The sequence below is a fragment of the Dermochelys coriacea genome, chromosome 12 (genome assembly GCF_009764565.3).
Source record: "Dermochelys coriacea isolate rDerCor1 chromosome 12, rDerCor1.pri.v4, whole genome shotgun sequence".
Classification (NCBI taxonomy): Eukaryota; Metazoa; Chordata; order Testudines; family Dermochelyidae; genus Dermochelys; species Dermochelys coriacea.
In genome coordinates, this window is record NC_050079.1 from 4,782,844 (window position 1) to 4,809,394 (window position 26,551).

The 26,551-nt window shown below is 40.8% G+C and overlaps 1 protein-coding gene across 1 annotated transcript in view; it reads left to right on the plus strand.

The window, feature by feature from the left end:
* Positions 1-26,551, plus strand: part of KCTD19 (potassium channel tetramerization domain containing 19) — a 48,616-nt gene that overhangs the window by 2,326 nt on the left and 19,739 nt on the right. The window contains exons 2-7 of the mRNA XM_043495242.1: positions 3,011-3,310; positions 9,294-9,444; positions 11,470-11,661; positions 14,735-14,857; positions 23,911-24,133; positions 25,307-25,467. Of these exons, the coding sequence (XP_043351177.1) occupies positions 3,011-3,310; positions 9,294-9,444; positions 11,470-11,661; positions 14,735-14,857; positions 23,911-24,133; positions 25,307-25,467 (1,150 nt within the window). The remainder of the gene's footprint in view (positions 1-3,010; positions 3,311-9,293; positions 9,445-11,469; positions 11,662-14,734; positions 14,858-23,910; positions 24,134-25,306; positions 25,468-26,551) is intronic.

Here is a 26,551-nt window from a genome sequence, read left to right on the forward strand (position 1 = left end):
ACTCGTTAGGGGTTTGTTAATTATGCTGGCAGGAGAGCGCTATCCTGCCAGCATAGAGCAGCTACATGGGAGACCTTACAGCGGCACAGCTCCAGCGGTACAGCTGTGCTGCTATAAAGTCTGTAGTGTAGACATAGTGTTAGCCTTGTTATCTGCCTGTTGTCCTGTGTTTCCTGGGAGTAACTGCAAACACAGAGGTGAGGGGATTGATTGGCTGCAGCTGTGTGTGTGGTAGAAGCAGAAACTGAACAAGAAGTGAGAGAGAAGTCATGAGTATGGACCAGACATGAAGCAGAGATATGGAGAGGCAGGCTTTGAAATTGTGAGCCAAGAAACTGCCTGTGTTGTTTTTTTCCCACTGTGTTCGAGGAAACAGGATTTTATACTTGGTAAATAAACAGGATTGCACCAAAGTAATACCTGACTTAGATAATCATTTTTTTTCCCTCATGGAAACTGTCTGGCAAGGCCCTAGATATTGGCTAATTGCTCAGGCCAAAAGGGGCAACAATAGGAAGATGACTCAGGGCTTGTCTACACTTAAAACGCTACAGTGGCAATTCCTGCAATTCCTTAGTCTTTAAAAAGCCAAAAACACCAGGGAATTCGGCACCAAAAGGTGTGTTGAGAAAACTTTTAAGAGTGTAAGGCTTTCTTAACTTTTGAATGCCATATCAAAGTTAAGGTTGCTTGCACAGAACTTTGCAAACTAAGGGCAGGTTTTACACTTAAAATGCTGCAGCTGTGCTGCTTATTCCTGGGGGAATTCTGTGCTACTGTGCAAGTGTAGAATTAATATCCCCCCACACAGAATAATTTATTCTGAGGGGGAGGCAAAGGGAAGCTGCGAAAGGGGTCATGCTACAATTGCACCTTTCGCCTGCTAGTGGCTGATGTGGTGGAAAAGAGAGAGCAGCTGGCTCAGAGGCTGGAGCAGCCAGCCACAGAGAGGGAGGGGGCAGAGGCTGCCTTCCTCACAGTGCCCTGCCCGCGTGGCCAGGTGAGGAGTCATGGGATATGGGGGAGGGATGGACAGAGCGGGGCACATGGGCTGCTGGGGGGTCACAAACACTGGGGTTCAGAAGGACTAGTGGGGGGACAGAGTGGGGCGAAGGCACAGGACCTAGTAGGGTGATGACACTGAGCCTGGAGCTCAATGGGAGTGGCAGTGCAGGGCCACACGGGGACATGTGCAGCTATGCCTGGCTGAATCATTAATGGAAGTGCAGGGACACATGGGGACAGAGTCAGATATGCCTGACTGAATGGGAGAGGCTCGGGGTCAGCCAGGGTCTGCATGGGGAAGGCTCCCCAACTCCCTAACAATCCCTCCCCGCCAAAAAACCTGTTCCACAATTCTACCACCCACACCCAACAACCCTCCAGGTTCATTCTCAGACTCCTTCCCAGCAGTTACTTCCTCTCCCTCAGCTCCCCCATTACCCCTGACTCCCCAAGGCTTTGCACTGCTTCTGAGGGGTGCAGGAAATATGTTTTTGTATTGTAGTTTAAATGAACTATTACTCTAAGTTCTGTATTAATATGCCTAGTCAGGAATCAATTTTTCAAAAAACATTTCCGGAATCTTTTTTGTTGCCTGTATTGTTACAGACATACTTGCTGACAGGTAATTTGAAACAAATTACCAAACTAATTGAAACTGGCAGGATTATATTTTGTTATTTTGACAAGTAAATGTGCAGCATTTTGCAGAATTTTAAAATACTGTGTGCACAATTTTGAAATTTTTGGTGCAGAATTCCCCCAGGAATAGCTGCTGTAGGGCTTCAGGAAAGATGCTTCCTATGCCTACAGGAGGGCTTCTCCCATTGGTGAAGATATTCCACCTCCCTGATAGGCATTAGCTATGTTTTCAAGAGCAGCCCTCCCGTTGACTTAGCGCTATCTACACAGGGGGTTAGGTCAGTTTAACTGTGTTGCACAAGAGGGGAGGATTTTTCACACCCCTGAGTGACATAGTTTTACCAACCTCATATCATAATGTCGACATGGTCTAACTTTAGTCTTTCTTGATTAAAGAAATTTTCCATATGGATATAAATTTAAGATGTATATAAATTTTCATTTGAAATTTTTAGATAAAATGATCTTAAGAAGGCATTAGTTAACGTTAAGAGTATATATAAAAAATTAGAGTACAAACTTTACAGGGATGTTGTAATTATCTCAAAAAAAAAAAAAGCATTAAAATACAGGTACTTCAGGGTTAAAGTTCACCTTAAAAGAAGTCCAAATGTGTTAACCTCTGGAAATTCACAATTAGGGTACCCAGGCAATCCCCCACGCCTCTTATGAAATAATCAGAATTGTGACTGGACCTTCCATAATAATAGTTAATATATGCATTTCTAGATAGAACAAAATATTTTTCTGTGATAGTTGTAAGATGCATTAATGTGTTATTCAGAGTTGTTTAGGATAGTACCTTATTAGCGCTGTTCTATTTTGGATTTTACTGCTATGTGTTTTCTGCTACTACACACACTGGGGCCAGGCTGATCTCACATTAGTATAAATCACTGAACTTCACTGAAGCCAACTGAGTTACAGATCTGTCAAATACCAGTGTAAGTGATTATAGTCAGAATCATTGTTGTCAGACATGCAAGTACTTACTAGATGCTCAATTTTATTTGCACATCTACAAATGATATTATTCTTTAAATTTTACTTTTCATTCAATGGTAACAAACTCACTATACATTTTGGACCTGACTTTCGAAATATGTATTGTGTGCCTAATTTGCATGTGCAGTTACCATATTTGTGTGAAATATGGTGTTTGTATGCACAAGTGATTGTGTAGGTAATGTAATTGGTCATATGCATACTTTTTTCATCAGGCCTAAAATGTATAGTAAGTGTGCCGCCACTAAATAGAAAATCAAATGTAAAGACCAATGGCATTTAAAATAAATTATTATAAGACACTGCTTCAGAACTTACCTGTTCACTCTAGCCTATTGATATGATTTTCTTTTTCAATTAGAAGGAACCAGAGATAGTTAATGAATCTACAGAAGAGGACTCAATTCATTTTAATGTTGGTGGCTGGCATTTCTCTATTCCTAAAAGTAAAATTGCTCAGTTTCCAGAATCTCTGCTTTGGAAAGAATCTTCTTCCCTGGTTCCATCTGAAAACCCAAGACTATTCATCGACAGAGATGGATTCACCTTTAGGCATGTCCATTATTATCTACATACCTCAAAGTTGTCTTTTTCCAGCTGTGCTGAATTGAACTTGTTGTATGAACAAGCATTAATTTTGAAGCTGACACCTTTATTGCAGGTACAGTGTGATGTTATGTATTACTTTTATACAGCTTTTGTTCATTCATAAATAATAATGACCATATAAAGATTTCAGAGTATGTGTGAATACATAGATGCTTGGAATGGAAGCCTAACAATTAATTTCAATGTACACTCATTCATTATCGGCTGCTGAGTACAGAAATAAATCCCAAATATGACATTTGACCTTTCCATCAGAGGCCATTGAAAGGTCCGTACTCATATTAAAAACACAGATTCATAGAAACATAGGGCTGGAAGGGTTCTTAAGAGGTCATCTATTCCAGCCCCTGCACTGAGGCAGGACCAAGTAAATCTAGATCATCCCTAACAGATGTGTGTCCAACCTGTTCTTTAAAACCTCCAGTGAGCATATGATGGTTTTCAGGGTACCCAGGACGGTGACTAACCTGGTTGCTCCCTGCATCTAGCTTGAGAGACTCTTGCTTGTGCTTAACCCAGTATCAGCTCCCTGACACCATCAACGTAGCCACTCACACGCTTTTCTCTGGACTCTGCCAGCCCTTAGCTTGTCTTGCAATAGGTACACCCCAGTCCCCAAGCACCTTTGAAGCATTCTTCTGTAGTGTCCATCCCTTTTCCCACTGAACACTGATAGAAATACCAGGTCTGCTGTACCTAAGGGAACAGTGTACCTACCAGCTTGTGTGATTCAACTCAGAAGCAGAATATCACAGCATTTAAATATATTATAGGGAAAACAAGGAGAAGTTTATTATCAAAGATTCAAGTTATAGTGAGTAAGGATATTGGAAACAAAATTATAACACGCTTTCTAGAGACTAAACTTAACAAACATGTTAATCTCCTGTCTAAAGACATTTATCTCACCCAATGTCTTTTGCTGTATCTTCAGCCCAGGTTGGCTGAGATCCCGTTTTCATGAGTGTAAATGCACTGCCCATTTACTTCCTACGTGCAGGATAAGGGCGTGTCTTGTTTTCCTTCTTCTTATATCCCTAAAGTTCATTGTATCCACTGTGGTTAGTTTCTTTTTTGTGCTTCTGCCCTGTTAACTTCTAACCTCTTTGATAACTTCATATGTAAATGGGCATCCATTATATTAGCTTACAATGCTTAATTTCAATCTGACTGAGAGATAAACAAACATCTTTTGTCTGACAGAAAACTTGTTTCTTCATGTCTGCTGGTGACTTATATCTTGATACAGAATCTAAGAACACATTTTCAGTGTATATACCTAATTCCTTACATAGTATCAGTCTATGCAGTGTTGTTGTGCCGTGTTGGTCCCAGGATATTATAGACAAGGTGGATGAGGTAATATGTTCTATTGGACCAACTTCTGTATTGTAAGCTTCTGCGCTTACAAAGAGCTCTCCAGACCTAAAGAAGAGGTCTGTGTAAGCTCGAAAGCTTGTTCTGTCATCAGCACAAGCTGGTCCAATAGAAGATATCACCTCACCCACCTTATCTCTTTAATATACTGGAACCAACACAGTTACAACAACACGGCATATGTGATTCCCATGTCTTATCTTCATGTACTTGTGCAATGTCATCTTCTGTGTCCTCTTCCTCCTCCTTGTTATCATCACTTTCTTCAACCTCAACTTCCTCTATCTCCCCTACCCGCACGCACACAGATCTTAAACCTTGCGCACACAGCAAAACACCTGCGCGCAGAAGAATTTGCACAGAAGCACAATTTGTGCACATGGACTGTCAAAAATTAGAGGGAACATTGGTAATCACTGTTTGGCACACAGGCTAGTGCCTCTTCCTCACTGACATTTAGCTGGGATGAGCAAGTATATCTGAGCATAATTTCAATGCTACATGTATCATTGAGAGAAATTCATCTTCCAGCTCAGTCTTGTATATTGTAATAGTTGATACATTTTCTTCTCCTGTCCTGTCTTAACAGTTTAGAGCAGAGGTTTTCAGCCTATGGTTTCTGGACCCTTGGGGGCCCACAGACTATGTCTAAGGGATCTGCAAAAAGTGACTATGAAAATAAAGTTTCAAATCCCAGAAAAGGCATTCCATTTTTCTGATCAATCAAAGTATGTGAATACCCTCACCATCAGGTCAAAACCCAGAAGTGTTGTCATTACCATAGAAGCCCACAGTTTAGCACCCTTTCTCATGTGACGTCAAATGCCGTGCAGAGCATGTGCAACATTTATAGTTGAATTCTGTTCAGTCAGTTTTCAGTCTAAGACTCTATGGTAGGGGTCCGCAGACCACAAGTTGTATTTCCAAAGGGGTTTCACTTCCATTTGAAACATTTTAGGGGTCCGCAAATGAAAAAAAGGTTGAAAACCACTGGTTTAGAGAAAGGGATATGGTGGAATTTGAAAGGTACTAATAGTATTTGTCTCTCTGAAGCAGGTTGATCATGTAAGACAGTGAACTCGTAAGCACCATTAAGATGTAGAATATGGGGTTTTTTTTGCCTTTTTTTTTTTTTTTAAAGTTGCCAGATGGCTTACAAATGAATGTGGACCTCTCCACTGGCTTCATTTGAGAGAAAACTGTAAGGAGTCCATAAAAAGTTCAAACTGCTTTTTTCTGTAGTGTTTTAACCCAGTACTAATTCAGACCACTGGCAAGTCAATACTTTGCTGAGTAGTTTCATGCTTACTTTTTGTTACTTTTCTGAAGAGATGCTTTTAGCAGTTAGGGTGGTATTTCCCTTCTGAGGCTATAAGGTTCCTTATGCCCGCTGTGCATACACAGAGCTCATGTTCATACTTTGATGCCTCATGGATTTGTTTGTTCATTTTGAATGTTGTTGGACTGAGGTTTACTTACTCAGCAGATGGGTCTAACAAATATTTATTAAGGCAAAACACTCAGAATAGTGATCAATTACACTCACAAGTGAGAAGCTCTGAAGCTTAGCAGGACGATCTCATCACAGTTTGCCTCCAACACCAGACAATACAGCATCAGCTTCTCTTTGTTACACAAATGTATTTATAACTTTTCTTTTCTTATACATACCTATTAGTCTCTCATTTCCATGTTAACTCTCCTCCTCTCCCAGTACAAGATTAGTATTAGTCCAAACTGGTCTTTTCTAGTTTTATAGTTACTCTATCTTTTCTCGTTTTCATAAATACGATTACTCTACAATTTCTTACACACGCGCAATACTAAACATGATTAGTATGCATTTTCTTAATGTATTTACAAAAAGAAAAGGAGTACTTGTGGCACCTTAGAGACTAACAAATTTATTAGAGCATAAGCTTTCGTGAGCTACAGCTCACTTTTCTACTTAAGTTTATGCTGTTAAATGTTATCAGAACAGACGCATAAAATCCAAAGCAGGCTTCTGTTAGGCCTAACTATGCCTTCGCTCTCAACAGTTTTTACAGAAGAAAGTTTTTGTTTGGAACTTCCACCCTGGCAGAAAATGCAGACTCCAGTACACTGGGGGGAACTTGCTCTGAAGTATTGTCAAAGTTTTGATGATTGTAACACAAGACTGGGTTTGCAGTTCACCCTGACTGGATGACGAAGTACCTTCAATGGATTTCCAAGTCTGCTAATTTGACCTTTACCTGTGCACATTGCATAACAGTTTTTATGCCAAAGTAATGATTGCCTGCATTCAGATTGAAGAGCTGACAGAAATTTATCAGTTGCATCCCTGTTTTGGAAATCCCGGAGTTTCTGTCTTGTATTGGTTGCCTCTTGTATTATAGCCAATCCCTGTTCACTAAAGCAACAATTCTGTCCTTTTTCATTTGCTGGCAAATAATGCATTGTTCATAAGATACAGTTGAGGAGTGTTTCATGTTCAAGCCTGCCTCCATATTTTGTCTATGATACCTGAGAATAATAATAAAAATAATAAATACCATACAAATATTGAATAAATAAATAATCAGTATTTACCAGTATGTACCTTATGCCGTGGCCTAGGTATCCAAATCGATACTCAACCCACACTGTAAGGAAAAGTCAGCCTTAGGTTAGCTTAGTGGTTAGGGCTAATAATTAGCTACTAATAATTTATATTTTTGAAACAGAAGAACTTTCAGAAATGAACTATAACATACTATGTTGTGGATGATACTTCGTTTACTTAATCTTAAATTTCAGAGTAGCAGCCGTGTTAGTCTGTATTCGCAAAAAGAAAAGGAGTACTTGTGGCACCTTAGAGACTAACAAATTTAGTCTCTAAGGTGCCACAAGTACTCCTTTTCTTTTTTTAATCTTAAATGTCATCCTGACTGCAAAACCAACAAAATTCAAGTGCATAGCATCACATGATCAGAAGAAGCAGAGAGTCTGATCTTCGACAGAGATTGCTCCCTGCATTTTCTGATAGCACAGTTTCCAAAATTAGGAACATATTCCATAATTAGTACCTCTCCTTTACTTTCTGTTTTTATGTTACAAGTGGTAACCGTTTTCTTTTTTCTTTTTATTTACCTTAAAGTTCAAAATTCAGCTTGGTAAACATCACTTTCAGATTCCGCACATCCAAATTATGAAATAGAACCTGTTTATTAACTTTCCTCAGAAATGCTTTCTTGTTTCATTAATATTAACTTGGCTTACTCTAGTTTTTAGGCAGGGGATTGGCCCCAGTTGGTGGATACATGCTATTTTGTTGCATTTTATGTACCCTTTTTCCTGCAGGAAAGGAGGTAGACGTTCCTCAGGACGTCTTTCCTTTGTTGTGAGTGATAGAACTGAATTTAGTCTGAAGTTCAGGATGATGGTTGCATTCTGGTCTGAGTTAGAACAAGTTTTACTGATTTCATTCTGTTGATCATCTTTGTGAAGTAGGATGAGAACTCTTTGTAATGGTGGGTGCTTGGAACTGATGTTTGGTTTATGTAACCCAGGTAGAGCTGAGCGAACTACAGATTTGTTTGCTTCAGTGGTCAAAAAAAAAAAAAAAAGAGAAGTGTTTGGGTCGAACAAAAAGTTTGGAATGTAAGATACTGTTTACTACTAGCACCCAGGGCCCTTTTTATATGAAGACAAACATTTACTCCCCTTCCTAATCCCTTAATTCCAATAACCTACCTTCATGATGTCATCAGAGCCCAGCAGGTCCTTCAGCCTTTGTGTTGGGCCTGTTTATTTCTCATTTTCTATGCTAACATTGCCAAATCAAAGTGTTCAACATTCATGAGTTAGACAACAAACAGGAGAGATTTATGAGAGTTTTAAAAACTAGTATAGCACATTGCTTTTCACCTGTCTTTTGATTTTCATCTCAAGGGAGAAGTTGCTTACCCTCACTTTGTGTGTGACCATCTTGTTTTCAAAGTTCAACTTTAAATGCACACACAAATATGTAGGCCTCCCTGTTAGCTACTTGAAGGGGATTTGCCTTATGCTACCCTCCTGCCTGGTGTGTGGGAGCTACAATCCTATCCCCTGCCCTACCCAGGCAGAGTAGGTCACTGCCTTTTCCACTTTCTCCCTCAGTTTCCTTACTGCTCCCCACTTTCCCCTAGGCCTCCTGCCCCCTGTTTGTTCTCTGGACCCCTGCTCAGTCCCACCGACAGTAATGGGAGATGGAGGCCCTCTGGAGTAAGGGCCAAACTTCACAACCTTGAAGGTAGAAATCAGAAATTCCTAAAAGCCTTTATCCTCCTCTCCCTTCCAAAAATATTTGTAAGATTTGTGATAAAACTGTGAATGTTGGCTGTACTGTACCGTCACAGGGCTAGGCATGTCGACCCAAATACACTTTCTGGAATATATGAGGTTCTAATTAGATTACACATTCCTATGAAAATCCACCTGCCATTCTTATTTCTACAGAAAATAGGGACATTCTAAGTTTGGATTTGTTCACACCCATAGAAGCTATTGCATATTTATTGTACAATATTCCATGACATTTTTTTTATGGCTGCAAAAGGCTGTTCACCATGCATTAAGTATCCTCTGTGGCTTTTATGTTTTGAACTATTTTATTTGCATTTAAAATAGTCAATTACATTTCTATATCTTAACAGACTTTAGACAATTTGAAGGAAGGGAAACATAATCTGCGAGTGCGACCTGCAGATATACCAATAGCTGAAAGAGCATCCATGAATTACTGGAGAACGCAAAAATGTATCAGCAAGCCTTTAGAGTTTCCTATTAAAAGCCCAGCATTTACAGGTAAATGTTCCAGTCCTCCTCTCTGTGAATGTACCTGGTGTTTTAAATTACTCAGCATACTCTGTAGGTCATAAGCACCCACTCGTGTTCGCCAAGACTAGGATTTTTAAAATACTTTAGAATCTGAAGGTCCTTAAAATGCTGTGCTTTGCATGCACGTGCTCAACTTCCAGACGACTGATTATATGAAAGTAAAGCTGCACATTTAGTTACATGCACATGCAATGGGGGATTTTGGTGTGTGCATCCAGGCAGGCATGTATCTACCTGGGTGCAGTATCCAGTGTGGGTCTCACCAATGCTGTATACAGAGGCAAAGCCACCTCCCTACTCCTACTCAATACTCCCTTGTAAAGAGATCACATCAGCCTCATTTGCCACAGCATTGTCATGGGAGCTCATGTTCAGCTGCTTAGCTACAGTGACCCCTAAGACCTTTTCTTAGTCACTGTTTTCCAGGAATCAGTACCCCATATGACAAGTGTAGCCAGTTAACTAAGTGATTCAGATCATTCTAGATCAGTGACTGGTTTTAGTCATTCTGTGCCACCCTACCAATCATGGATTCATAGATTCCAAAGCCAGAAGCGACCACTGTGATCATCTAGTCTTCCCTCTGGTATAATGCAGGCCAGAGAACTTTCTCAAAATAATTCCTACAGCAGATCGTTTAGAAAAAAGAATCCAATCTTGATTTAAAAATTGTCAGTGATGGAGAGTCCGCCATGACCCTTGGTAAATTGTGTCATCTGCAAACTTTATTAGCAGCAATTTTATATTTTCTTCTATATTATTGATAAAAATATAGAATAGCTTTGGGCCAAGAACCAATCCCAGCAAGACCCTGCTAGATAGAGCCTCTTGCAGCCCTGGTAAAGCTCTCCCTGCTGGACACACATCAGGCTGCTGTGCCTGGATCCCATATGCTGGACCAGTGTGTTTTTAAGTTTCCCTTGGTCTGGGGAGGTTCCAGCATTGTGTCTTTTTTTTGGCCTCTCTGGTGCACTTCCTGGATGCAGGCACTGTCTGTTACTCCTTCATGGAAGTGGGACCTCATGGTTCAACTAACCAAGGCCCCCAGTACTAGTGGTGATTGTCTCAACACACTCCAATTGCTTAATCACACCCCTTCCCAGAGCTCCGATCTTGTGAACTTTCTTTTACAGTTTACCTATCCAGGAACACATAGTTGAAGGACATAACAGTCAGACTTTGCAAAAGGGATTCTAAAACAATTACTCTTTATTTTATACAGTACAAAAGACCTGCAGATCTAAACACCTATACACCCTTTCCTCCCTGAGATTCCTCACCACTCTGGAGTGTTCTTTGGGATATGAGTCAGTGTCTTCTAAGGAGTCCAGGATCTTCCCTCTCCCCCTGCTCTCCTCTACTGGCTTTTAATTTGGAGCATGAAGTTTCACTGGGTCTCTTATCCCTCACTCCAAAATGGCCAGTGACTCCTGATTTAACCTTCTTTTTGTAATATTCAATCCCCATGCCAAGTTATCCCTTCTTAGTTAGCAGCCTACCTAGATGGACCAGTTTTCTTAGTCTGCCTTCTTTGTCCCAAGGGTGTTTCCATAGAATAGAAGACTATCAAGCTCTAACAACCCTCCTTTGTTAACCATGTGTCACCATCCCTTGAAATTTCATTCCAAAATGAAGGTAAAAAGACAACAGAGAAGGGAGACAACCCCCACATTCAAAATTGAATTTGCAGTCTGGCATAAATATACACAGAGAATCCCCAGAGTCAAACAGAATTAATATGTTGTATATAAACAGATCCCCCAAATTGTCTCACACACACACACCCATTGGGTGATAACTTCCCATTAACAACTATATAGTCTATTTCCCACTATTAATCTTTGATATGTGCCATGTTGTGTTTAGAGAGGAGACATGAACACCCATGCTAAGAAGAACTCTTTGTACCTTCCACCAATAGAAGTAACTCCAATACAAAATTAACGGCAATCTTCCCTGTTTGTGTATTGATATCCTCTGATTTCCCTCTAGGATTACATGATAAAGCTCCCTTGGGGCTGATGGATACACCGTTACTTGATACAGAAGAGGAAGTGCATTACTGTTTTCTGCCATTAGACTTGGTAGGAAAGTACCCTACTTTAGTCAATGATGATAATTTGCTGTGGCTCCTGGAGAATGCAGCTCTGGTAGAGTGTGAATGCAGTGAGTTCCGTTTCATAGGTAAACCTCCTTCTTTTCTGTTTGGAAAGCACCTTGCATGTTTGAGCACTATTAAAATAAGTTACAAATAATTATACTCTACCCCTGTCTCTCAATATCTTCAGTTTCATTCTGGTATCTCTGTATTATGTTAAACACACAACATTTTGAAAACAAATATAAACTTTTACTGTGCGTTAAGTATGCAGCGTTGTAGCCGTGTTGGTCCCAGGATATTAGACAAGATGGGTGAGGTAATATATTTCATTGGACCAATTTTTGATGGTAAACGAGACAAGCTTTTGAACATACAAAGAGCTCTTCTTCAAGCCCAAGCTCGGAGACGAGCTCTGTGTAAGATCAAAAGCTCGTTTCTTTCACCAGCAGAAGTTGGTCCAATAAAAGATATCACCTTAATCTACAGAGAGTGAGGTAAGGGAGCTGGAGGAATGGAAAGAGGGCCTTGGAATTGGGGAGTTAGACTTGGCATTGAGGCTGAGTAACTGTACTCGCTTGCTAGCTACAGCCCTTGCCAACCCTTCATCCTACCTGCCTGAGGTCCCTCATCCATACCCCTTCAGTCTTCCTTGGATATTTTAAGCTTCAGCAATGGGATTCCCAGTCTACAGACCTGGTAAATTTAGTCAGACCAGACATCTTCTCCAATGAGCTATAGAGAAGCTGCCTCTGTAGCAGTGCAACAAGCTTCACTTGTCAGGCAACTTTGCATGCAAGTTTACCTCATGCTCTCTCTCTGGCTTTTTCCCTCTGTTTGCAGTTAGACCAGGGGTGGCCAACCTGCGGCTCCGGAGCCACGTGGGGCTCTTCAGAAGTTAATATGCAGTTCCTTGTATAGGCACCGACTTTCCAGTGTGCTGGGGGGGTGCTCACTGCTGAACCCCAGATTCTGCCACAGGCCCTGCCCCCACTCCACCCCTTCCTGCCCCCTCCCCTGAGCCTGCTATGCCCTCGCTCCTCCCCCTCCAAGTTTCCTGCACACCACAAAATAGCTGATCGGGGAAGGAGGGGAAGGTGCTGATCGGTGGGGCTGCCGGTGGGTGGGAAGCGCTGGAAGTGGGCGGGGGGGGAGGGAGCTGATGGGGCCTGCTGACGTATTACTGTGGCTCTTTGGCAATGTACATTGGTAAATTCTGGCTCCTTCTCAGGCTTAGGTTGGCCACCCCTGAGTTAGACCATTTCTAGAACTAGTTCAGCTGCAGCCACTGATGACATCCATTGCTGGCAACTGATAATTTCCTAATGCAGACAAGACTCATGATAACATTAAAACATTATCCATAAATGTATGTGTTTGTGTGTATATATATTTATACTGTAATTGGCTGTAGAACACAAAATGCTACATGAAGCATATATAATGCCATTGAAGCTTTCTAAAATTAAAAATAAAATAAAAGTTTAGATACTATATTAATATATATTCAAAGGGGTACCTTTCTTCACTTCATGTGGAAATGTATATACATGCAAAAGGTAAGGTTACAAATCCCAACTGTAATACCAAATGTTACTGGAAAACCAGTACCAGCTATATATATCAGGCTCCTGGGGCTTGTGCTACAGGGCTAAAAATAGAAGTGTAGACGTTAGGGCTCTCAGAGCCACCCCCACTGGGTTTCAGAGCTCGGGCTCCCGTCCAAGCAGGAACATCTACACTGCTATTTTTAGTCCATAGCATGAGCCCTGGGAGGTCAGTTGATCCAGGTCTGAGACTTGCTGCCATGGGGTTTTGTTTGCGATGTAGACATACCCTGACAATGTTAAATCCTTTCTGCCACTGCTGATTGCCAAGCACAGAATCCCCTTGTTATGGATGGAAAAAGAAACTTATAACAAACCATAGCCTCGCAGTGTGCTGAAAGCATCATCCAAGGAACAAACTAGCTATTGAAAAAAGGACAAACATTAAGATGTACCACAAAATATGGTCAAAATATACAGATTACTTTGAAACAGACAAAATGGTCTAAATGTTTTGAAACCACTGCTTGTAGCCTTAATAGAAGGAAATGTATACTGGAACAAATTTCAATTAGACTGCAAATCAAACTTGTTATGCAGGTTTCAGAATATATAACACTAATGGTGAATAGTTTGAACCAAAAGAAAAGCTTATATATGTTTTAATGTAATTCTCAATTAGTATGATATACTGTATATTAATACAATAATTTGTAGATGTTAATGTAAGCTTACCTAAAAATCAATCAATAATATAGATTTAAAAATATTAATGTCAAAGTTAAAATAATAATTTAAAATATCTTAAACTCAAATACGGGATTAAGGCATGTTCCTATAGTTTTTGTTTATGTAAATAATCCCATTAATATGCTGTGGAACATGTGGAAGAAGGACAGTGGGCCTGATTCTCATTTACACCAAGAGCCCTTTACACTGCAGAACAGTATAAACAGATCTTAAGGTGGGAATAAATTTCTCCCCCTTTTTAAAGTCTCTTTACACTACCAAAGCTATAGAAAGGGGTCTTACTGTATATGAGAACTAGGTTCTTTATCTCTCCAGTAGTAACAAAATAATTTATGAAAGGATCATCTAGCTTTAAAAGAGTTATTATGTACCCTTTTAAAGTGTGGCAGAAAACCACAGCTCCTCCACTGTTTCATTCTGATATTGCCACAAGTTTGCCCTGGTGTTTTTGAAGGACCTGCTGGCATCAGATTTCATCAGACCATGGTAAACTATGTTGAAGCATACTTCAAGAAGGATTTCTGCTTCAAAAAAGCCCGTATTTGAGTCATGTGGAACATTGCTGCAAATAAAACCAAACTGATTCCTGTGGATTGTACTACCTATCATTTTGCTATGCTTTAAAGTAAAGTGACATTTGATTTTACATCTTGATCTTCAAAAACTGTTACGAATATATTAGTTTTCAGGTATTTATTTTCAAACACCAAGGATCTCCTGGTTTACTTCTAGAATATAAAACAACTAATGAATATATTGTTGGGGTAGGGGGAAATGTCAACAGCCTATAGTTTTGCTAGAGTGAACATTGGACAGGTAAATGACAAAGTTAAGACTTCGGTTTTTGTCTTTATTTTTCAAGTGAATTTTCTTCGCTCAGAGAAGATTTTGTTGCCTGATAATTTCTCCAACATAGATGTTTTGGAAGCAGAAGTTGTAACTTTGGGAATTCCTAACCTTACAGATGCAGTGAAGCTTTATAGAGGTAATTTGGTGTCACTTTATTTTCAGGGTATTCTTCCATTCACCTCCTGTCTCAGCTAAGGTGTTTGAATAGTGAGATGATTCATAGATACATAGATTCCAAGGTCAAAAGGGACCATTGTGATCATCTAGTCTGACCTCCTGTGAAACACGGACGTAGAACTTACCTCAAATAATTCCTTTTGAACTAGAGCATTTAAAAAAAAATCCAATCTTGATTTAAATTTTGCCAGGGATGGAGACTTCACCATGACCCTTGATAAGTTGTTCCATTGGTTAATTACTCTCACTGTTAAAAAAATTTACTCCTTTCTCTCAGTCTGAATTTGTCTAGCTTCAAATTCTAGCCATTGGATCATATTAGACCTTTCTCTGCTAGATTGAAGAGCTCATTTTGAAATATTTGTTCTCCGTGTGGGTACTTATAGACTGTCATCAAGTCACCCCTTTTCCCTTTGTTAAGCTAAATAAGATTGAGCTCCTTGAGTCTGTCACTCTAAGGCATGTTTTCCAGTCCTGTAATCTTTCTTATGGCTCTTCTCTGAACCCTCTCCAAATTTATCAACATCCTTCTTGAATTGTGGATACCAGAACTGGACACAGTATTCCAGCAGCAATCATACCAGTGCCAAATAGAGGTAATATAACCTCTCTGCTCCTACTCAAGATTCCCCTGTTTATGCATTCAAGGATCTCATTAGCCCTTTTGGCCACAGAGTCACACTGGGGGCTCCTGTTCAGCTGATTACCGACCCTCCCAATGCCAAATCCTTTTCAGTCTCTACATCACAGGATAGAGAACCCCATCCTGTAAGTATGACATACATTCTTTATTCCTAGATGTATACATTATATTTGGCCACGTTAAAATGCATATCGCTTGAGTCCAGCTTACTAAACAATCCAGAATGCTCTGTATCATTGTCCTCTTCATTATTTATCCCTTCCCCTATTTTGGTGTCATCTGGAAATTTTTAGTGATGATTTTTTGTTTTCTTGCAGGTTATTAATAAAAATGTTAACTAGCGTAGGGCACGACCTGACCCCTGCAGGACCCCGCTGGAAACACACCCATTCAATGATGATTCTGCATTGACAATTACATTTTGAGATCTATCAGTTAGCTAACTTTTAATCCGTTTAATGCGTGTCATATTAATTGTCATAAATATTGTTCTAGTTTTCAATCAAAATGTCATGCAGTACCAAGTCAAATGCCTTACAGAAGTCTATTACGTCCATACTATTACCTTTATCAACCAAATTTGTAATCTCATAAAATATTAAGTTAGTCTGACAAGATCTATTTTCCATAAACCCATGCTGATTGCCATTAAGTATATTACCCTTATTTAATTCTTTATTAATCAAATCCTATATTAGGTTTCAGAGTAGCAGCCATATTAGTCTGTATTTGCAAAAAGAAAAGGAGTACTTGTGGCACCTTAGAGACTAACAAATTTATTTGAGCATAAGCTTTCGCGAGCTACAGCTCACTTCATCGGATGCATTCAGTGGAAAATACAGTGGGGAGATTTATATACATGGAGAACATGAAACAATGGGTGTTACCATACACACTGTAAGGAGATGAGCTATTAAGATGAGCTATTACCAACAGGAAGGAGGGGGGGAAGGAGGAAAACCTTTTGCAGTGATAATCAAGGTGGGCCATTTCCAGCAGTTAACAAGAACGTCTGAGGAACAGTGGGGGGTGAGGTGGGGTGGGGGAGAAATAACATGGGGAAATAGTTTTACTTTATGTAATGACTCATCCACTCCCAGTCTCTATTCAAGCCTAAGTTAATTGTATCCAGTTTGCAAATTAATTCCAATTCAGCAGTCTCTCGTTAGAGTCTGTTTTAGAAGTTTTTTTGTTGAAGGATAACCACTCTCAGGTCTGTAATCGTGTGACCAGAGAGATTGAAGTGTTCTCCAACTGGTTTTTGAATGTTATAATTCTTGACATCTGATTTGTGTCCATTTATTCTTTTACGTAGAGAGTGTCCAGTTTGGCCAATGTACATGGCAGAGGAGCATTGATGGCACATGATGGCATATATCACATTGGTAGATGTACAGGTGAACGAGCCTCTGATAGTGTGGCTGATGTGATTAGGCCCCATCATGGTGTCCCCTGAATAGATATGTGGACAGAGTTGGCAACGGGCTTTGTTGCAAGGATAGGTTCCTGGGTTAGTGGTTCTGTTGTGTGGTGTGTGGTTGCTGGTGAGTATTTGCTTCAGGTTGGGGGGCTGTCTGTAAGCAAGGACTGGCCTGTCTCCCAAGATCTGTGAGAGTGATGGGTCATCCTTCAGGATAGGTTGTAGATCCTTGATGATGCGTTGGAGAGGTTTTAGTTGGGGGCTGAAGGTGATGGCTAGTGGCGTTCTGTTATTTTCTTTGTTGGGCCTGTCCTGTAGTAGGTGACTTCTGGGTACTCTTCTGGCTCTGTCAATCTGTTTCTTCACTTCAGCAGGTGGGTATTGTAGTTGTAGGAATGCATGATAGAGATCTTGTAGGTTTTTGTCTCTGTCTGAGGGGTTGGAGCAAATGCAGTTGTATTGTAGAGCTTGGCTGTAGACAATGGATTGTGTGGTGTGATCTGGGTGAAAGCTGGAGGCATGTAGGTAGGAATAGCGGTCAGTAGATTGGTGGTATATATAGGGTGGTGTTTATGTGACCATCGCTTATTAGCACCGTAGTGTCCAGGAAGTGGATCTCTTGTGTGGACTGGTCCAGGCTGAGGTTGATGGTGGGATGGAAATTGTTGAAATCATGGTGGAATTCCTCAAGGGCTTCTTTTCCATGGGTCCAGATGTTGAAGATGTCATCAGTGTAGCGCAAGTAGAGTAGGGGCATTAGGGGACGAGAGCTGAGGAAGCGTTGTTCTAAGTCAGCCATAAAAATGTTGGCATACTGTGGGGCCATGCGGGTACCCATCGCAGTGCCACTGATTTGAAGGTATACATTGTCCCCAAATGTGAAATAGTTATGGGTGAGGACAAAGTCACAAAGTTCAGCCACCAGGTTTGCTGTGACATTATCGGGGATACTGTTCCTGACGGCTTGTAGTCCATCTTTGTGTGGAATGTTGGTGTAGAGGCTTCTACATCCACAGTGGCTAGGATGGTGTTTTCAGGAAGATCACCGATGGATTGTAGTTTCCTCAGGAAGTCAGTGGTGTCTTGAAGATAGCTGGGAGTGCTGGTAGCATAGGGCCTGAGGAGGGAGTCTACATAGCCAGACAGTCCTGCTGTCAGGGTGCCAATGCCTGAGATGATAGGGCGTCCAGGATTTCCAGGTTTATGGATCCTATATCAGATGCTCCACTATCTTTTCCGGGATCAATGTGAGACTGACAGGCTTATAATTACCCCAGTCATCCCATTTACCCTTTTAAAATATTAGCACAACATTAGCTTTCTTCCAGTCTTCTGGAACTCCTTCGTTATCCCAAGACTTATTGAAAATCAAAATTAATGGGTTCAAAAATCTTGAGCTAGGGCAATTTCTGACATAACAGTTGCTGGAGACAAAAACCCCTGTGAGATGATCTCCTCAGATGCAGAATTACAAGATAAGTAATTTTACCTTCTTTGCCTTTTGATCAGACAGCATCACTTCCATCTTTGAATCCCTCAGTTAGTGCCCCTTGCTCATGAAATTATATTTAAATTTCTTACCCTCATCTTTATGACTCTGAACAACTTTGCCCTGGCCTGCAACTTGGATCTGAATTCTTGTTGTGTCTCTTGTTGCTCCTTTGTGTCTCTCCATTAACAGTGACCCCTACGTTCTCTTCTCCCACTTCTACTTATTCCATGTTGCCCTATGCATGGATCTACTTCCCAACCCCAGTGTGTCAGGTCCCCTTATATACAGCCCTCCTAAAGACTGCCATCTGAATTTCTCTTACAACATTAAAGATACATCTGCACCACAAATTAAGGTTTCAGAGTAGCAGCCGTGTTAGTCTGTATTCGCAGAAAGAAAAGGAGTACTTGTGGCACCTTAGAGACTAACAAATTTATTAGAGCATAAGCTTTCGTGAGCTACAGCTCACTTCATCGGATGCATTTGGTGGGAAAAACAGAGGGGAGATTGATATATACACACAGAGAACATGAAACAATGGGTTTATCATACACACTGTAAGGAGAGTGATCACTTAAGATAAGCCATCACCAGCAGCGGGGGGGGGGGGAAAGGAGGAAAACCTTTCATGGTGACAAGCAAGGTAGGCTATTTCCAGCAGTTAACAAGAATATCTGAGGAACAGTGGGGGGTGGGGTGGGGTGGGGGGGGAGAAATAACATGGAGAAATAGTTTTACTTTGTGTAATGACTCATCCATTCCCAGTCTCTATTCAAGTCTAAATTAATTGTATCCAGTTCGCAAATTAATTCCAATTCAGCAGTCTCTCGTTGGAGTCTGTTTTTGAAGCTTTTTTGTTGAAGGATAGCCACCCTCAGGTCTGTAATCGAGTGACCGGAGAGATTGAAGTGTTCTCCAACTGGTTTTTGAATGTTATAATTCTTGACGTCTGATTTGTGTCCATTCATTCTTTTACGTAGAGACTGTCCAGTTTGACCAATGTACATGGCAGAGGGGCATTGCTGGCACATGATGGCATATATCACATTGGTAGATGCGCAGGTGAACGAGCTTCTGATAGTGTGGCTGATGTGATTAGGCCCTATGATGGTATCCCCTGAATAGATATGTGGACAGAGTTGGCAACGGGCTTTGTTGCAAGGATAGCTTGTGCCACACACTCTCAAAGAAACTGCAGAACCACCTGATCAACATCCTCTACAGCAAACAGGGAAAGATTAAGAATGAGCTCTCAAAACTGGATACTCTCATAAAGAACCAACCTTCCACACAAACTTCCTCATGGCTGGACTTTACAAAAACTAGACGAGCCATTTACAACACACACTTTGCTTCTCTACAAAAGAAAAAGGACACTGAACTATCTAAACTACTACATGGCACAAGGAGCCACAACAGTGGTTCCCGTAACCCACCCAGCAATATTGTTAATCTATCCAACTATACTCTTAGCCCAGCGGAAGAATCTGTCCTATCTCGGGGCCTCTCCTTTTGCCCCTCCACCCCCATGAACATGATACAGTTCTGTGGTGACCTAGAATCCTATTTTCGACGTCTCCAACTCCAGGAATATTTCCAACACACCTCTGACCAACATATTAACCCACAGAGACCTTCCTACCAACACTACAAAAAGAAGGATTCTTGGTGGACTCCTCCTGAAGGTCGAAACAGCAGCCTGGACTTCTACATAGAGTGCTTCCGCCGACGTGCACGAGCTGAAATTGTGGAAAAGCAGTATCGCTTGCCCCATAACTTCAGCCATGCAGAACACAATGCCATCCACATCCTCAGAAACAACTCTGACATCATAATCAAAAAGGCTGACAAAGGAGGTGCTGTCGTCATCATGAATAGGTCGGAGTATGAACAAGAGGCTACTAGGCAGCTCTCCAACACCACTTTCTACAAGCCATTACCCTCTGATCCCACTGAGAGTTACCAAAAGAAACTACAGCATTTGCTCAAGAAACTCCCTGAAAAAGCACAAGAACAAATCCGCACAGACACACCCCTAGAACCCCGACCTGGGGTACTCTATCTGCTACCCAAGATCCATAAACCTGGAAATCCTGGACGCCCCATCATCTCAGGCATTGGCACCCTGACAGCAGGATTGTCTGGCTGTGTAGACTCCCTCCTCAGGCCCTACGTTACCAGCACTCCCAGCTATCTTCGAGACACCACTGACTTCCTGAGGAAACTACAGTCCATTGGTGATCTTCCTAAAAACACCATCCTAGCCACTGTGGATGTAGAAGCCTCTACACCAACATTCCACACAAAGATGGACTACAAGCCGTCAGGAACAGTATCCCCGATAATATCACGGCTAACCTGGTGGCTGAACTTTGTGACTTTGTCCTCACCCATAACTATTTCACATTTGGTGACAATGTATACCTTCAAATCAGCGGCACTGCGATGGGTACCCGCATGGCTCCACAGTATGCCAACATTTTTATGGCTGACTTAGAACAACGCTTCCTCAGCTCTCGTCCCCTAATGCCCCTACTCTACTTGCGCTACATTGATGACATCTTCATCATCTGGACCCATAGAAAAGAAGCCCTTGAGGAATTCCACCATGATTTCAACAATTTCCATCCCACCATCAACCTCAGCCTGGACCAGTCCACACAAGAGATCCACTTCCTGGACGCTACGGTGCTAATAAGCGATGGTCACATAAACACCACCCTATATCGGAAACCTACTGACCGCTATTCCTACCTACATGCCTCTAGCTTTCATCCAGATCATACCACACGATCCATTGTCTACAGCCAAGCTCTACGATATAACCGCATTTGCTCCAACCCCTCAGACAGAGACAAACACCTACAAGATCTCTATCATGCATTCCTACAACTACAATACCCACCTGCTGAAGTGAAGAAACAGATTGACAGAGCCAGAAGAGTACCCAGAAGTCACCTATTACAGGACAGGCCCAACAAAGAAAATAACAGAACGCCACTAGCCATCACCTTCAGCCCCCAACTAAAACTTCTCCAACGCATCATCAAGGATCTACAACCTATCCTGAAGGATGACCCATCACTCTCACAGATCTTGGGAGACAGGCCAGTCCTTGCTTACAGACAGCCCCCCAACCTGAAGCAAATACTCACCAGCAACCACACACCACACAACAGAACCACTAACCCAGGAACCTATCCTTGCAACAAAGCCCGTTGCCAACTCTGTCCACATATCTATTCAGGGGACACCATCATAGGGCCTAATCACATCAGCCACACTATCAGAGGCTCGTTCACCTGCGCATCTACCAATGTGATATATGCCATCATGTGCCAGCAATGCCCATCTGCCATGTACATTGGTCAAACTGGACAGTCTCTTTTTAAAAGAATAAATGGACACAAATCAGACGTCAAGAATAATAACATTCAAAAACCAGTTGGAGAACACTTCAATCTCTCCGGTCACTCGATTACAGACCTAAGAGTGGCTATCCTTCAACAAAAAAGCTTCAAAAACAGACTCCAACGAGAGACTGCTGAATTGGAATTAATTTGCAAACTGGATACAATTAACTTAGGCTTGAATAGAGACTGGGAATGGATGAGACATTACACAAAGTAAAACTATTTCCCCATGGTATTTCTCCCCCCCCCCCCCACTGTTCCTCAGATATTCTTGTTAACTGCTGGAAATAGCCTACCTTGCTTGTCACCATGAAAGGTTTTCCTCCTTTCCCCCCCCCCCCCCCCCGCTGCTGGTGATGGCTTATCTTAAGTGATCACTCTCCTTACAATGTGTATGATAAACCCATTGTTTCATGTTCTCTGTGTGTGTATATCAATCTCCCCTCTGTTTTTCCCACCAAATGCATCCGATGAAGTGAGCTGTAGCTCACGAAAGCTTATGCTCTAATAAATTTGTTAGTCTCTAAGGTGCCACAAGTACAAATTAAGGTGTAATTGTGCCACAGGTATCACTACCCATGCAAGTTTTAATCTAGCTAGTAACTATAATAGTGAAGATGTGGTGGCATGGGTTTTAGTGTGGTGTAGCCACCAGAGTACATACCCAGAGTCCTAGCATGTAATTTATCTGAGCCATTTAGCTGTTTAGGTATCAGAATGACAAAAGAATTTTTATGGTACAGAATTTTTGCAAAACGTGGTCTTATATTTGAGAGTGTACAGAGTAATGATTCGGCACCAAGCAGTCTGCTAAGTCACCAATAACAGCATGAAATAGAAACCTATTTAAATGGTTATTTAAGGCATACTGTATTTCCATCAGGATAATTAACCAGAATTTGGATTTTCCCTTCCCCACTCTCTGTTACTCCTGGCAGACCATGATGACATGTCCTTCTTTCATGAAGGAAGAAAGATTAAAGGAATGCTCCCACTCGGAAAAGATGTTCCTTTTGTTTGCAGAATTTGCATTTAAAACTAACTCCAATATTGCAAAGGTTTTGTTTGCTTGTTTAAAAGCAGGCCCTGCATTTCTTAGTGACCTGCTACTTAAGGGCTCTAGGAGCATCCTGAGGAAGCACTACTCCTTGTAGTTATGCCAAAACAGCTGGCATGTTTTTAACATTCATTTCTTATGGACAGAAAAACATATTACATGAATATTTTGAACCCAGAGTCTTCTCAACAGATTGCATGAATGCTCAGAGAAGGGCCAAGTGTTGCTGTAATTATTCATAGAATCATAGAATATCAGGATTGGCAGGGACCTCAGGAGGTCATCTAATCCAACTCCCTGCTCAAAGCAGGACCAATCCCCAACTAAATCATCCCAGCCAGCACTTTGTAAAGCCGGGCCTTAAAAACCTCTAAGGAAGGAGATTCCACCACCTCTCTAGGTAACCCATTCCAGTGCTTCACCACCCTCCTACTGAAAAAGTTTTTCCTAATATCCAACCTAAACCTCCCCCACTGCAACTTGAGACCATTACTCCTTGTTCTGTCATCTGCTACCACTGAGAACAGTCTAGATCCATCCTCTTTGGAACCCCCTTTCAGGTAGTTGATGGCTGCTATCAAATCCCCCCCTTATTCTTCTCTTCTGCAGACTAAACAATCCTAGTTCCCTCAGCCTCTCCTCATAAGTCATGTGTGCCAGCCCCCTAATAATTTTTGTTGCCCTCCGCTGGACTCTTTCCAATTTTTCCACATCCTTCTTGTAGTGTGGGGCCCAAAACTGGACACAGTACTCCAGATGAGGCCTCACCAATGTCGAATAGAGGGGAACGATCACATCCCTCAATCTGCTGACAATGCCCCTCCTTATACATCCCAAAATGCCATTGGCCTTCTTGGCAACAAGGGCACACTGTTGACTCAATTAATCTTTTATTATATCTCATATTGATATTATATTAATCTCATATTAATCTTTTGCTTGTTAGAACATAGTCTTGATACTTTTATGTATTTTCTTTTCATGTAGGAAATTGCTCTATGGTGACCTCTAACCTTGAAGATTCTATGAAGGGCATAGTAAACAAGATGCTGAAAGTTCAGGAAGCCGAGAGGCCCCCCTTGTATGTTATGGCACTTGGTGTCTTAGTAAAATACCCTGATTCAGCACTTGGACAGCTCCATATAGAAAGTACTTTAGACAGAAGCCAGCTGTACATCTCTGGGAATGGAGTCCTCTTCCAACATGTCAAGTAGGTTTTCTTTTATAAACTCGTCTTCATTACATTCATGAGGTTGGGTTCTTTTTCTTTTTGAGTTCTTCAGCCATATTGCATACTAGCTTTGGAAGAGCAGTCCTTCAGCCTTTCATTTAATTAGTGCTACTCCTGAAGACTGTTACTACTGTCTAATCTCCGACAGTGGGGCTCTGCATAGGCAATTGCATAAAGAACAAAGGAAAGTTACTAACAATAGCTGGAGTTCTCCAAATATACGACATGGACTTCAGTTGGTTCACATCAGGCATAAATTTGGCTCATTATTATATTGCATATATTTGACTTAATGAACCTAGCTGAGTGACAAGTATAAGTATATAGAGTGGTCTGTTACATCAAGAATGAAATTTGAGCCTATTTTCCTACTGTTAACGTTCAGATAAATTACTAACACTGAATGTTGTAATTTCTAAACTGCACTGAAAGTGCTAAATTCTGCTTTGTGACAAAGTGACCCTGTATGCCTAGAGAAGGGCAGACATCATTACACTAGACAGAAGGAATGATTCCCCAAGGAGCACTAAAGAGGCATTGAAATGTTTTCCAAAAAGTTTATAAATGTAAGAAACAAAAAGGATGAAAGGAGGGAGTGAAATGTTAAAAACATACTTTTTCAAAAAAATTGTTTAATAATTTCTTTCATTTACCTGCTGAGACCTGAGTTAATCCCTCCTCTCAGCATTCCACAGTCCTCTGCTAGTATCACTGATCACTAACATTGCAGAGTAAGGAGACAGCTCTTAAACTGGTTTATGTGTCTCTACTAACAGCAATCGTTGCCAGGTCTTGGCAGATGAAAGGCCCATAAGTTCACCTTTTAATTTATATTTGTTTAAATTTTTCGGACAACACATATAGTCTGTTAGGGCCTAATACTGCGGACCTGTTCTAAGGCTGGTAAGGAGCACTCATGTGAAGGTTCTAGTGAATTAGCATTATTTGTCAAGTGGAAGAAATGCAAAAGTATTCAATAGGAAAAATCTTATTGAAAGCTCAAGTATCAATAGCAGGAAAAGCTTTCTACCAGGTGTTCTTAACAATGGCTTGGCCTAAATTAGTTAAAAATAAATCATGTAAAAGTATTTGGTAGTATAAAAAATAGACAAAGATCTAGTGACCTATTCTCATTTAACTTTGGATGGATAGGAACTGGCTAGGAACTTGCCGCCTCCCACTTACTGAAAATATGTCTGAAATCCATGAACTCTGTGCTTACTTGGACAAAAGGGACATCACATATGAACCAATGAAAGATGCTTTGAAATCATATCTGAAACAAAAGATACCTGCAGAGATGAAGGGGCACAGTAAGTAAATTGATTTAAATAAGTAATTATATTGTTTTAAAATATGATGAGTGGATATTGGCTGATTAAGAATAAAGACTCAATAATCCAGTGCTAGCTAGGAGGAAAAGATAGGTTTCAAATTAACCAGGGTTTTATGTGACCAACAAACTCCTAATTTTCATAAAATCTAGTATAAGCCAATAGTTTTTAAGAAGTGGCTACTGCTACCCCACAAGCTGTATAATTATACGTACAACACAAAGCTTTAGAAGAAATGCATAGTAACTGCACTACAGTAACATTTATTTCTGAAGATGCATTCATATTTATGTTTAGAATATAACTGCTTGCTTGAAAATTCTGTCTCTTCCCCCCTCAAAAGAGACAGAATTAGTGAAAACCCTTCGTGGCATACAGCATATTTCCAGGCAGATATGCAAATAACATTCCAGTTACATTCCAGTAAGTCTCTATGAATTAAGTTGTTACAATATATTTTCTGATTAAGATTATATGTCGTACATATGAGACTAGGGGATTGATATTCAAAGTGGGCTCCTGTGGGAAATCTCTGTACCTACAAAGGACTGAATCCTACTAATTATTTTGATGGAATTAAAATCCCATGATAAGAGGGCTTGGTATGAAGGAGTTCAGTCATCTCTGTTGCACCTTGATGTCATCATGACATACTGTGGTGCATAACTTGTGTTAGAGAAATTAAATGGGAAATAATTGTAACAATCTCAAATGCCTAACAATTGAGGAGTTGTTATTATTATTTGTATAACAGTAGCAACTAGGTATCCCAGTCATAGACCGGGGCCCATTGTGCTAGGTGAGGTATTCTACAAATTCATTTTATTTTACATGTTCAAGTTCCAGAGTTGTCTAATCTTTTCATGTTATTGTTCACATCCCTCCAAACATCACTTCTGTGAGTTTGTGACTGGTACATATATCTTTCAGTACTAACGTGTGCTATTGTAGGCACACAAATCTTTTCATAATGCAGGCGCTTTTCAAATATTTTTCACCATTTTGATTTTGGTGAATATTTATTTAAACTTTCCAGCCAGCATATCACAGGACAATACAATAA